The 14,671-nt window shown below is 48.4% G+C and overlaps 1 protein-coding gene across 3 annotated transcripts in view; it reads right to left on the bottom strand.

The window, feature by feature from the left end:
* Positions 1-821: 821 nt before the first annotated feature.
* The window catches only part of CDK5RAP2 (CDK5 regulatory subunit associated protein 2), a 172,942-nt gene continuing 159,092 nt past the window's right edge, over positions 822-14,671 (bottom strand). For all 3 annotated transcript variants that reach the window (XM_014830376.3, XM_014830375.3, XM_044778939.2), the window contains 4 exons: positions 12,766-12,909; positions 5,982-6,108; positions 1,363-1,409; positions 822-914 (listed from right to left, as the gene is read on the bottom strand). In XM_014830376.3, the coding sequence (XP_014685862.3) occupies positions 858-914; positions 1,363-1,409; positions 5,982-6,108; positions 12,766-12,909 (375 nt within the window). In that variant the 3' untranslated portion in view covers positions 822-857. The remainder of the gene's footprint in view (positions 915-1,362; positions 1,410-5,981; positions 6,109-12,765; positions 12,910-14,671) is intronic.

The raw sequence follows: 14,671 nt of genomic DNA, 5'->3' as shown, positions 1-14,671 counted from the left end.
TGGGCACTGGGCAGGGAGGCAGCAATTGCAGGGCTGAGCAGGAAGCGTCACGACAGAGACAGGCTGGGGGTCCCAGTCTGCCACTGCCTCTCAGGGGTCCCCTGGGCCAGGCTTGAGACTCATCTGCCAAAGGAGCCAAGCCCAACCCTGTTTATTCAGGGACATCACAAAGTTCAGGGAAAACGCAGAGGAAAATTAAACATGAGGTCAACAACAGGGCTGTAGCAAACACAGTGGGCAGTGTGGACGGTGGGTGGCAGGATCAGTCACCATGACACCCTGCAACGCCAGGCCTCATGGGATCTTTCCCACGCTGGGAATAGCACCACCTCACGGGGCTGCTCTCGGATGTCACTGTGAACGGGCGAGTCCAGGCCAGGCACGGCACCAGTGCCCCAGCCACCCGACAGGGCTCGGCAGGGAGCTTGGGAGATATCTGAGGGCCCCGCCCCTCCTGAGACCCGGCCTGTGCCCCCTGGAGTTGCAGACTGGGCCCTGAGGCGCCACGTGAATCACCAAGACGAAATGAATCATGTGATGAGCATCTTCCAACCGCGGGGCTGGCTGGGGGCCGTGAGGCCGTCCCTGTGCGTGGCTGTGACGCCTCAGCTCCAGGGCCGGCCCCCGAGGGAAACGCCCAGCGCCTGGGAGCTCCAGACCTTTCGAACAGCTTTTGCAGACCCGAACCTTGTCTGACAGCAACCCTTAAACCAACTTCAGGGTAGAAAACATTGTGGGGAAACATGCATTTCCTCTGGTCAGACAGCCCTTTCCTCAATAAGGGGAACCATGCGTGTAACAGAGAGACAGCGCAAGCTCAGTGGGGAACCACAAGCTTTATTGGCTGGAAGTTCTCCTCAGGAGCCTGGTCGGCTGGGACTGGACGTTCCTGGGTGGATGGCCCCGGGCCTAAGCTAGGAAAAGGGAGGAAAAAAGGAGAATTTTAGGTCCAATGGAGGGTTTCCAAAGTAAGATCCCTGACAGAACTCAAGGTGAGACTGTTATTCTGAAACTACTTTCAAAGACATACTGTTTGATCAGCAAATATTCACAGAACCAAGTGACAACGGGAGCACACTGTACTCATTCATTCAAGAAATATTTATCAAATGCCTACTACGTGCCAGGCACTGTCTGCTGTATTTCTCACTGGTAAACTAGCATACAAATATAATAATCAGAACAACCGTTGAAAACATGGCATGATAAAATGAAACTTCTCATGCACTGCTGGCAGAAAAACACGACTGTGCAGGACACGTCCCCTGGTTTTACCCTCAACTTCGCTTTTTAATAGAAGTCATGACCAGCCATGCCCCACCTCCAAATTGCTTTCCATGAGGAAGCTCAAAGGGACATTACCTCCAGGTTTCCTCTGGCCTTCCGAAGGATTTTGTGAGTGACGACCACTGAGGAGAGAGCAAAGTATGGGATGATGAGACACAGATGCCCTGGAAGTCAGTGGAAAGGCCACATGCAGGAAGGAGACCCGGGCCCAAAGGGTTTGGATGTGTGGACAACCCTGAAGCACCCAGACCAGAGAGAGGCGTGAAGGCCCCACCTGCCCATCACACACCCCAGGACCTAATAATCCAGTGGAAAGGGTGGACCAGACACCTCTTCAAGTCCACGCTAAGCCACAACCTCCCAGTGATAGCAGAGGGTAAAGCATGCTACACCATGTCACAGACGACAAAACCGAGGCTCTGCAAGGCCAGCTGGATGCCCAGGTACGCCCAGGGCTCACCTCTGTGGGGGAGGCCTGCACCTGAGCATCACCCTCCGGAGAAGCAGCTCTGGGAAGGGGTGGGCCCCACGCCAAGCAAACCCACGTGTGAAGCCCCAAGTCAAGGATGCAGGGCAGTTCTGTGAAGTCAGACTTTCACCCAGCGGCTCTTAGCACAGGCTCCGAATGACTGAGGAAAAAGAACTCTGGGCATCTTCCTCTTAAGCTGGGAGAAGCACCCAGTGGGGTTCCCCTCGGCCAGCCGCATTCCACCAGGCCGGGAGGGGGCAGGGTGGGAAGATTTCCAAGTCCCTGGCGATCTGACGCTCCGAGCTATGTGGGGGGCAGATCCGCAGTGTATCAGAACCCACAGAAGGGACGGGCAGCAAAGTAAATCGCTTCTTCCCTCAGTCTTTCTCTTGTCCAACAAACTCTAGTGGCAGCGTGAATGCCACCACGGAAAGATTTCTAAGCCCGATCAAGAGTCTGTTCTGAACAGCATTTGAGGAGGCCAGGCACTCAGGCTACTTCCTGGGGAACTGGGCTTTTGGCCAACAGCGCCCGAGGCTGAGACGGGCTCGTGTCCGCACACACAGCCAGCTCCCCAGGGGCTCATTCAGAAGAGGTGCCATGTGGTGGCCTGGGGAAAATATTTATTTCTTGCCTCACAAAAATTTCCATCTGAAGGTAACAAAGTCTGTTTGCAATCTGTGACACGGGGGGAAGGGACAGATGGTGTGGGCTTCGTTTTTAACTGGGCAAAATGAAATTCAGAGGCGCCCACTGCCTCTCTGACCTTCTCCCAACCCGATGCTGTAGCGCCTGTCCCAGGAGCTCTCAACCTGCATCCAGGGATATGCTGTGGGGTGTCCTAAGTCCCCGGAAACTATGCGCAAGTCTTCGTGCGTCTCAGGATGTATGCGTTTTTCTGGGGAGAGAGATCGTACCTCTGCTGAGATTCACCACGGGGCCTGTGCCCAGAAAAGATTACGTATCACAGCTGTGGAGGTTAGAAATAATGTTGAGATGGTACTGAAAGCAACGAAAGCAGAAGGCTCGGTGGAAGAGCCCAGGCTCAGCTGCCCAGGTGGCACAGGGCCCACACGTCAAACAGTGTTGCCCACCTCCCAGGGCACAGAAGTCCCCACTGTGACAAGAAGCCCAAGGGACAGAGCAGTGAGGAGCTCGTCTCAAACAAGACTTGCCCACTGCAGACGCGGACTCCAGCTCAGCTCCGCCCAGCTCAGCACAGGGCTCTCTCCACCTCAGTGGGGGCCGCAAGGGCGACCCTGCCTCAGCGGTGCCTGGCTGGTGACAATGTTTTGCCAGCTGTGACCTCAGTGAACACCCTCAGCCCTGTGCGGCAGGCACTCCTGTCTGAGAGGCTGCAAGTGCAGTGGGTGGCTCCAGGTCACATGGCGAGGGAGTGGCAGGGGTTCCTGAGGCTCACGATGGCATCTTTCCTTCCTTCCCCTGCAGACTGGGAGGAGATGTGGTGTTCAAGTGCCCTGGGCCCTTGCTCCTAGCCGTCACCACACAGGGAAGGGAGAGGAGGGGACGCTACATACACCAACTCTCACTCAGAGCCAGAAGCAGACCTGTGAGGCTGGCAGGGTTCAGGAAATTTCCAAGGACCTGACTCGTTGGGATGGGCTGCAGAGCCTGGCACAGAAGAAGGAGTCACAGGCCCGGGTCAGCCACCAGGTGTGTGATCTTGGGCAAACCCCTCACCTGGCTCAGAGCTGAGCCCCTGTTTCTGCACCAGGCCTTGGAGATACAGAGATGGATGACATCATCTTATCATGGGAAATGCTATGACACACTTGAGGTGTTTCTGACTAATGGTTTGCCACCTCCATACATAGGACACAGTCTGACCTAATGGAAAAAAAGCAGCAGAGGACTAACATTTGTTGAGCATCTACTCTGTCCCAGGAAAGGCACAGCCCAGTTTAGGTTTCACTACCATGCCTATTTTACAGGTCAGAAAACTGAGGCCCTTGTTATAAAGTTGTGATTAGAACCCGGGCCCTCTGGCCAGTCTAAGTCCTTTGGAATTACTGTCTCCAGTCAGAGGTGACGAATCTAAAGCCCAGAGAATTCAAGTCATTTATTCCAGGTCACACAGGAGATCTGGACTGTGCTCATTCAGTGATTCCGTGCTCACCAACCTGGGGCTCTGGGGCTGGCTCCTGTCCTCTGGATCTGCCACGGTAACTCACCCAGCGGAACCTACTACCCACTTCCAAAACTTCCTCCCCTGTGAACAGGGTTACTTCCTGTGCCCGTGACTGTTAGGGAGTCAAGGAGGAGAGATGCCAATGCCGAGTTCTCACTTCCCTGGACTTGGGGGCTGTACAAAGGCGCCAGTTCCCGGCCCCTTGCTGCTCCAGGGGTCTGGCCCAATCGTTCCACAGCCACAGAAGACCCGTCCATGACTGGCCCTTCTCCCCGGATGTCCCCTCCAGTGCTCCTTGGCCCTACAAGTGGCATGAACCCCTAGGCCACAACCCCACAGACATTCACCACTCTGTCAGGGCCACCTCCTGATGACCTTTCAAAACCAGCCCCTGTCCTCCACGGCCCTGCCCCGGTCACGTCAGGCCTCCCCACTGCCCGCTGGGGTCTCCGCCTGCTGGCCCTCCATGCTTAGCCGTGGGGACCTTTGAACACACAGTGGACGCCAGTCCCTGCTGCTCGTTCCTGAGTCCGGCCCACAAGGTCCCCTGTGACCTGGTCCCTACTTATCCCTCCCACTTCAGCTCTCACAGCAAAAGCCTTGGCATGTCCTAAGCATGTTCCTGAATACTTAGCTCTTGCCCGTGAGGCCGCCTGCCAGAATCCTGTTCCCACCACTTCTCTTCTAACTCCTACTCATCCCTCAAGACCCAATCAGTCTAGAGCCTTGAACCACCTCTCAGGCTGCCTGGATGTACTCAGCACACAATCCCACAGCTCATTCGTGTGCATCTTCCATTAAGCCAAGGCGCCATGCTGGCAGGAATGGTCCCATTCACCTCTGTCCCCAGCGGCTGGCATGGGGGCTTGGCGCAGAAACTCAGCACTTGCTCAGGGACTCAGCATCTCTCTTTTGCAGTTCAAACCCTGTCATTCTCACAGAGTCTGTTTTCAGAGTGCTCCAGGGGGGGCTACGGAGAACTCCTCCTTGACAATAACCTATGTTCTGTGCTTCTCAGAAATGCCCCAGAAATGCTGGACTTTGGTAAGAGAGCGGCAAAGGCAGGCTGGCACCTCCGGAGGGAACAGCGCTGCAGTCAGCAGTCCTCCTCAGACAGTGGCTGACAGGCGACAGCCCGGGGCTGGCCAGGGCTGCGCTGCCAAGAGGCGCTGGAAGCAGCTGGGTGACCACCTGTGCCTCTCAACATGCAGGGGAATGAGAGCTGAGGCTTTAAACTGGGAAACAGAGCTGCTCCCAACAATCTTGGAAGCCCCCAGATCAGGGCGCGGGCTGACCTTACGAAGGTTATTCAACCCCTCCGACCCTGCATCTCTGCATCGGTCTTCAGAAGCATTTCTCAAATCCGTCCCCTCCTCTGGATCCCCAATGCCCAGCCAAGGCCCTCCTTCCCGCCTGCCTGGACCAGTGAATCAGCTCCTCTGGTGGAGCAGCCACCAGCACGCCTTTCTTACACACACAAGTGACAGATCTGTGCTCTGCTCTAAGGGTGAGCCCCCCGATCCTGCCACCTAAGGCCTTTCATGATGCCGTCCTGGTCCCCCTGACCCCTCCTGCCCCAACCGGCTACTTGCAGCTCTCGCTCCAGCAACATGAACTGTTGTTGGTTTCTCACACACAAAACCCCATTTCTCACCTCTCTGCCTTTGCCCACGCTGTCCCCTTTCAATCTGACCAACGCCTCCTCCCCCTTGCAGACCCAGCTCAGGTGTCACTTTGTCTAAGAAGCCCACCTCCCGGGACAGACTGACACCATCCCCACTCCCACCTCAGTGCTCCCTAAGATCCTACACAGGTTCCCATCCCTGCGCATGCCATACGCCTGTCTCCAATGAGATGACAGTCCTGGGCATCGAGTGGCCCCTCTGCAAAGGTCTGCCAAGTGAATTCTTTTGTCTGCGCAGGTCAGGAAGGGTGAAGTATGAAAGAAAACCCATAAATAGGAGGCGTGATGACACATGGTCTGGGTTCCAAAGTGGGTACCCTAGGGCTGGCTTTTTAGTCCTCAGAGGCAGGAAGTGGCCGGACATGGCGGCCTCCCCCCGACCGCTCACTTACGTTGATCAAAGATGACTTTCTCCTGGTGCTTGCTCAACTGCAAAAGCTTCACAGTGTTTTGCAACTTCTTTTCTTGTTCAAACAATTTTTCGTGTAGTTTGCTGATCTCTGCCTTCATTTCTCCAGTCTAAAGAGAAAAGGAATTACAAAAACGAACAAAGAATATAAAATGTCTTGTCACATAGGAAGAATTAAAAAAACATAAAAAGATACTCAAGCTTACTAACAAAGATGTTTGAATAAAACCTAGAAGCCATTTTCTGCTGGTCAGATGGGCAAACCCAGGCAAAACCCAGGGCTGGAGAGGGCGTGGGGCAAGTGTGCTCTCCTGCTGGTGGAACTGTGACTGAGGACGGCCCGGGTGGACGCCTGGCAGGACCCACCAGACTGTAAAACGCACTTAGCCCTTGGACCCAGCAGCTCTGCACGTTGGCATTTACCCGAAGGAATAATCACATACGCACAAGGTAAGGCCTATGTTCAAGGACATTCCTCTCAGCATCACTCAGAGTAGGAAAGAAAGAAACAACCTGATTTGTTTCAACAGGAGAAGATATATAAATTATGGTACTTACATACAATGGAATAATTTTGCAGCTATTAAAAGCGATGTTACAGAATCCATTAATTAATTAATTAGTGACATAATGATATTGAATACATATATCTATATCCATAGATGTGTATATCAAGATGTCTGAAAAATTTGATGACAGAGACATCATCAAAATGTTAATAGTGATTATCTCTGAGCGATATGATTTGGAATCTTGTATTTCTCATTTTTTTACATTTATCAGAATTGTCTGAATTTCTTTTCAAAAACTGTAATGCTGATTTTTAAAAAAATGTTAATGCTTAAATCTAAAAAAGAGCACATCAAAGTCTTATTAGGAGAGTATGGTCTATTAGGACAACCTGTTCGGAGTTTTTCAGAGGTGACGCGAGAGCGGCCAGGCAGCCGAAGCAGAGCCGCCAGTCCTCAGAAGTGACACAGCACACCGCAGAGGCTCTCAACTAGTCTCCGCTGAACTAGTTCACAGGGTTAAGGACACTCCCCTTCTCGTAAATTCCCCACTGTAAGGGTCGCTGGCACAGGCACTCCTCCATCGAACACCTCTGCTCCCAGGAGGGGAGGTGTCGGGCTGTCAGTTTACAGTCACTTTCGTTTTTTCCCAAATTTGTTTATAGCAGGTGTACTTGTAATCAGGCACACAATTTAATTTAGCATAAAGTAAGACTATGAAATATGTGTATGAAAAGAGGGAACGCATTGTATGAAAACTAACATATGCTTCAGGAAAGACTTGATAAAGGCAAGTCACTAAAAAACACATTTCTGGCAAATTAGGTATGGGTGAATCAACTATAAAAGAGGTGGGAGGAAGACAGTCTAGAAGAATTCCATATTCGAATTACTTTGCAAGTGTCTGAAGTTTTTTCTTCATCTTAAACAGAAGTTGGAAGTGACAGATACATTACGGATGTAGTTCATGAAAGAAAGCAGATGTGGAACTCAACCAGCAGACCCACATTCAAAGAAAAGGCCCTGGTCCTACACCAAAAGAATGGTGCGTGAACGTACACCTCGCTGCTTTAAGTTAAACTAAAATGTTTAAGGTATGTATCATTTTTTGATTCCCTGCTTTAACCTACTCTTAAGATTAACCAATCGTGCCAGCTACAAGGACTTCAGCTGTTCTTCCGAAAGAGATCCTAAATTAAACATTAGGTTTTCTTCGATTCTCTCCCTCATGCTAGGAGCCCACAAGGATCTGTGTTCCGGCCGTGGCTTCACAGGCCACACAGGCTATGACAAAGTCACTCTACACTCAGAGCCTTGGTTCCTCCACATCTGTCAGACAGGGCTGCTCGCTGCCCCATCTACCCCCTGCAGTCGAGTGAGACTCAGTGAGGGATGCCTGCAGATGAGGAGGAGGATCACTTCACACCCTGCCAGGCTAACTTCTACTCCTCTTTCTAAAGTCAGCTCAGGCATCGCCTCTTTCAGGAAGCTTTCCTTGAGACTCTTCCCCAGCAGGAGTCTAAGTTGACTACTGCTCCCTTGGGTGGCCATTGCACCCACTGCGCCCATTTCACATTGGATTATAACTAGTCATTTACTTGTTTGCTTCCCCTCCTGGACTATAAGCTCCCTGAGGGCAGAACTCACTTCTTGCCTCTGACCACGAGCCTGGCACAGAGTAGGTACTGTGAGACCATCCGCCCACTGGTGGGTTAATCTTCACCAGCACTCTCAAAACCCCCTGCCCAGATTCTGTCCAGCACGTAAAGTGAGGCGTTCTAACTACTTCTGCGTCTGCTGCTCCTCTGAACTAAAATCTTCATTCTTACTGGATGAGCCCATCATGGTGAAAACAACAGGGCTTCAGAGCCCAGCACGGTCACTTCCGGCCGTTAGGACGATGGAGCCAGGAAGTTTCCGTTCTTACTTCTGGAAAGTGGGAACGATAACTTTAACTCTCGGAGAGCCACGGGGAGTGATAACACGAGATGCTGAGTGTACAGCAGAACGCCCGACCTCCCTGGGGCTCACAGAGCGACTCTTCCTCAGGGCCGCGGGGCTGAGCCCAGAGCCGGAAACCACAGCCCTCCCAGGAGGCCGCCAACTTATTCATGGTGTTTGCCTGATTTGTGGAGCTGGTTTTTTTGGTTGGTTGTTTTCTTTTCTATAATGGAAAATCTCACCCATTTACAAAAGTAGAAAGAATAGGCTAATGAACCAGCAGGTGCCCATCCAGCGTCAGCACTTATCAAATCATGGCCAAACTTGTTTTCTTCTACATCCCTGCCCATCCTCACCCCAGAATTATTTTTAAAATCAATCCTAGAAGTCAATCATATTTCATCCATAAAATATTTTAGTATATAGCTCTAGCAGAAAAAGATTCTTTAAAAAAAATTTCATTATCACATCTAAAACAATGACAATAATTGCTTAGTATCACCAAATTTACATCAGTAGACACAATTCCATGATTGCATCATAATTTAATTGTTTTGAACAATTGGTTTGATTCAGGATCCAAATAAACTCCACGTTTTGCATTTGATTAACATATCTCTTAAGTTTCTCTTAATCCATTGGCTCTCAGGGCTACTGGGAGAACTTGTGGAAACAGACAGCTGGCCCACTCCCAGGCTTTCTGATTTAGTAGGTCTGGGGTGAGACCCGAAAAATTTGCCTTTCCAGCAAGCTTCCAGACGATGCTGATGCTGCTGGTCCAGGGACCATATAATTTGAGAACCACTGTAAATCTGCAAGTTTAACTCCCTCTTTCTTCCTAGGATGAAAAGATGTTCTAAGCTCATATTGTACATTTCCTGCCTCAGACCTAGAATCAAGCCATTTCTCTGAGGAGTCCTAGTTCCTTTTAATAGGAAAAGGTATTTAGAAACCAGAATTTGGCACTAAGGTGCTCACTGGTACTGGAATGGACATTTTTAAAGCCTTTTAAGTAGAGAGAACTAGTAAATATTTTAATAGGAAATACATCATGAGTTCACACCAATATTTCTAATTCAAATTAAGGATTACAGTATTTATTTATTTATTTATTTTTGGTGAGAAAGATTGGCCCTGAGCTAACATCTGTTGCCAATCTTCCTCTTTTTGCTGGAGGAAGACTGTCACTGAGCCAATATCTGTGGCAATCCTCCTGTATTTTGGATGTGGGATGCCACCACAGCAAGGAATGATGAGCAGTGTGTAGGTCGGCACCTGGGATCCGAACCCATGAACCTCGGGCCGCCAAAGCCATGTGTGTGAACCCAACCACCATGCTACCAGGCCGGCCCCAAGTATTTACTTTTTTGATTTTTTTATTTATATCTCTTCCCTGACAGTAAAATCTCAATATAACTTTTATTCTACAATAGAAATATGTTTCAAAATATCAACGCCAATATTATTACTGTCAATATAATCACTGAAAACACTTTAAAGTTTGGGGGCCGTTTTTTTGTTTGTTTTTGTTTTTTGCCCTGAGTATACTTCCACTAGAAGTAAACAGTCAAATTACTGTGTTTTAGTCATTGAAATGTTTCCTCTGTGTGTGGTTATGCCTCCAATACTATATATAATAAAGCCTGTTTGTTTCATCTTGCTATGAATTTTTAGAAATTGCTTTTTCACCCATTTTGATTTAGTTTTATTTATCATTATGTAAAGCATTTATACAGTTTCAAAGTCCGATTTACAGAACAAGGTCTATTTAGAGAAACCTACCTTCTAACCCTGCCCTTCCCTCCTCTTCCTTCCCACCTACAAGCAAGGCAGCTTCTGCTGTTATTGTTTATCTTTCCATTTAAAACAATTTTTATAGGGGCTGGCCCCGTGGCTGAGTGGTTAAGTTTGCGCGCTCCGCTGCAGGCGGCCCAGAGTTTCGTTGGTTCGAATCCTGGGCACGGACATGGCACTGCTCATCAGACCACGCTGAGGCGGCGTCCCACATGCCACAGCTAGAAGGACCCACAACAAAGAATATACAACTATGTACCGGGGGGCTTTGGGGAGAAAAAGGAAAAAAATAAAATCTTAAAAAAAAAATTTTTTTATAAACGAATACATGTAGATACTTGTATCTCCCCCTACAACTTTCTTAGATCAACTGATGGATATAATACACACTTTCCAGAGTAATCCTTGGGACTGCAGGGGATGGGGTCTTATGCAAAAGGCAAATTAACGACACTCAGAGAAAACACTAGGTAGTAAAACACCTCTGGGGTTGCTGGCGAAAACTTGGAAATCTGGTTTACACACACTTCACACCAAGAAAAAGGCACTATGTGAAACATAGGCAGGGATAGAAAAGTGGCTAGAGGCAATTTGACACCACACAGGGGTCTGTGTACACCAGCAACCAGATTCAAGCTTCTCTAAGGTCCTTTTCCAGGCTCTAAAATTCTATGATGCTAAAGTGAGCAAAATCAGTTACCTGAGAAACCCTCAAAAGAAGGGGTGAATCGTCACAAGCAGTGACCAGTCCCTGGACTAATTTGCTACTGAGTATAATTTATATTTACACACACACACACACACACACACACACACATAATAAGAACTGCATTCCATCTATTTCACAGATACTACTCTGCACTGAGGACAAAACAGAGCACTGAGGATGAATTATTTAGTTCAGACATCCTGCGCTTTAAAAATCATATGGGCAAGTACTAGTTTGGGAGTATGAGAGGAAATCATTCATTCATTCAAAAATATGAACAAAATAGACATGGATCCTCATGGAAAATAGAGAGAGAAAGACATTAAGCAAAGAAATATATAATTATAATCTGTGATAAGGGTTATGATGAGGCAGAAGAGGATAGTATGACTGAGTTATCAGGGAGCCCTCTCTGACCCTGAAGTAACCTTTAAGCTGAAAGGTGAGAAGGAGCCAGCCAGCCGGGAGGAAGGTCGGGGGCAGGCAGGCAGAGCATCTTTGTCAGCTAAGCCTAAGCTGGAAAAGAGCTTGATGGGTTAGCAGAAAAGGAAAGGCCAAAGTGGGGCTGGAATCCAGTGGGCCCCCTCTTCATCTCTGACCGCCCCCACCTTCTACTCCATGCCACCACCAGCTAAAAGCGGGCAAAACATGATTTTCCTGAGCAGTCACTGGTTAGGTACTTTCCTGACTTAGTGCACCCAAACCTCCTCCCCAGGATCCCAAGAGGAACTCTCAGGACAGGCTCATTAGCACCTTCCCAGCAGCAGGGCTGTTTCACGCTGCTTCTCTGCCATGGCTGACAGATCTGAGAGCTGTCAGCGGGGGTTTAAGTAGATGAGTAATGACATGGAATGCAAATTTCCCTTCCACCTTCCTGCTGGCCTTTGGCAAGAATTTACAGGTTAGATGAATGAAGGGGGAAATACCTATCATGCCACCAAGCAAAGAGTTCTCATTCTTCCTTGACCTGCGAGCTCCTTCTTCATAAGGGGAGGTGTCGCTGGTTACCAGAGTGGGGGCTCCCCGTGTCAAAACACTACATGTTTTCCACAGACAAAAACCCAGGAGCGCTTCTGCTCTGCCTGACTCCTGATTCGTGCCATGAAGGATGGGGATGAGGACGGGTGTGGGAGCAACTGTCCTTAATTCAGTCACATCCCAGTTACTGCAAAGTCGAGCTTTTAAGGGAAATTTCAATGGTTTTATAATAAATGATTTTCATTGGTTAAAAAAAGGTAGTTTCTAAGTAGTTAAAACAGATTTGAAAAAGCCCCACTAAAATATGATGCTGAAAGCTATCAAAAGGAATCAGACAGTTCAGAGAAAGGCATCTAAAATGAAAGAGATTTTGAGTAGAAAGGAATGAGCTAGTCCACAAGGACAAAATGGGACTTGAAGCCTATAAAATGCACGTTCACCCTCTGGATCCAGATACTTGTGCTTTCAAGCCAGCTCTGTAACCCTGAGTCTGCACTGCACTCCCTGAGCCTTAGTTTCCTCACATGTAAGATGAGGACAGGATTTCCCCCAGCAAAGATGTGCTAGAAGTGGGGACACGGTTGGGGCAGGGCCACAGGCTGAGATTGCAGGGGTACTGGGGGATCCGGTAAGGACACACCTGGAGCAGACAGCACAGTGCCTAGCATGTCACTCTTAACAAACTCAGTTCCTGGCACATCGCTTGTGACAAACACGATGGCTCCCCCGCCCTCTGACACATTCCCCAAACTGAGGCACATCCGCTGTGGGATGGAGGACACTGAGACACAGGCCCCAGTGGCATCCTTGAGCCTCTGAATCCATGTGTCACCCACCTGTTCACAGTGAAGCGTGCACTGGCCATTTGTGGGGAGTGAGACCCTCCAGAGAAGTGTCAGTAACCTCGAGGCCTCATCCAGGATCAGCTTGGCTGTGCTCACGCTGGTGACAAACCTGCTCAGGGGCGCTGAGTGTGGACCCTGCACAAGAGGATGAGAAGGTTGTTGCACACTGTCTTGAAAAAGATTATGGACAAGCCAACTTTAATGGGCAGCATAAATCTCTAGACCACAGGGCTTGTGCTCCACATGCTGAGCAAGAGCTTGGTGCCAGATGACACCAATTTATTGTTCTTAAAGACTGGTGAATTATAGATTATGAGAGAATTTCGGTGGTGATTTTAGCCCAATCAAGAACCATAATTAATAACCACCTGCGTTAACTATGTTTGCTACGCCAAGAAGCTGGTCCGTGGTAGGACTGCTCGCACTGCTGCACCGCCCCTGGAGCCTCTCCAGAAGGCAGACGACGCCAACAGCAAGTGATGCAACACGAATGCTTTTGTGCAGCCCCTGCTAAACAGCTCTGCTTACTATCAATCTGACCCCAAGGCCTTGTCAAGTCTCTCCCCCTCTCCACTGGCAGAAGCAACCTCAAAGCGGGGGATGTCAAGGGCATGAGAAGGCAAAGAACACGAGTCGGAGAAGGAAAAACACAAAATAAATTTTACAAAGAGATTAAAAGAGTACTGTCTTCACAAGTAATAAAATAAACACAAAATAAAACTACACACCCCTTTTAGCTATCAAATTGGCAAAAAAATTATTTATGAATAAAAATCCTCAATGAAGACAAAGGTGTAGGGAGATACTCTCACTCATAACCAAAGACCTAGTATTTCTGGAAAGTAATCCAGCCAGAGTTATCAAGAGCCCTGAACAGTTCATGACGTTTGAGCTCGTAATTCCACTTTCAGGAATTCATCCCTAACGAACTAGTCAAAGTTATGATGAAAGATCTATTCGCAGGGATACTTATTACAGCTTAAATGTCCAACAAACAGGTGAAAGTAAATAAATTGTGGAACATTCATATGTTAGTTTATTTTCAGCCATTAGAAGTCAAGTTCCAGGGGCCAGCCTGGTGGCGCAGCAGTTAAGTTCACACATTCCACTTCAGCAGCCTGGGGTTTGCCGGTTCCGATCCTGGGTGTGGACCTATGCACCACCTGTCAAGCCATGCTGTGGCAGGCGTCCCACATATAAAAAGAGGAAGATGGGCATGGATGTTAGCTCAGGGCCAATCTTCCTCAGCAAAAACAGGAGGATTGACAGCAGATGTTAGCTCAGGGCTAATCGTCCTCAAAAAAAAAAAGGAGTCAAGTTCCAGAAAAATAGTGAATGAGATAGGAAAAATATTAATTTAAGGTCTAACTGAAAGTCAAAATATGGAATTCATATATGTATGAGTCAGTTTTATTAAACTTTATGAATGAGCTAAATTTACATATCAAAATTTTAAATGTTGAGCATTATGTGGTATTTTTATAGATGTGTTGTTCCTATGCTTTTCTACAGTTTCTAGCTTTTGTACAAAAAAAGACTATAATTAGAAAGGAACAATCTTATTAATATTTATTAATTCATTCAACAAATATTTACCGTGCACGTATTCCATGCCAGGCCCTGTGCTAGGTGGTAAATATACCATATTGAGCAAAATAGACACTGCCTCCCTGCTCTCCTGAAGCTCCTTGTCTATTGGAATAGAAAATGCACAACTGACTTTTGCAATATAGTAAAACAAAATAAAACAAAAAGGCAAAACCAGTATCAGGAAGCGGGGAGCTTAAGTATCCTCAGTAGGACCTGAGAAGAGGGACCAGAAAATGTGAGCCATTGGAAGCTCGGAGGTTGGGTCCAGTCTGGGGTGGGGGGAAGGAAGTTTGACCCCAAGTCTTGG

This window comes from Equus asinus, chromosome 10 (assembly GCF_041296235.1).
Source record: "Equus asinus isolate D_3611 breed Donkey chromosome 10, EquAss-T2T_v2, whole genome shotgun sequence".
NCBI lineage: Eukaryota > Metazoa > Chordata > Mammalia > Perissodactyla > Equidae > Equus > Equus asinus.
The sequence above is the reverse complement of the archived record's forward strand: the minus strand, read 5'-3'. Positions and strand labels throughout refer to the sequence as shown.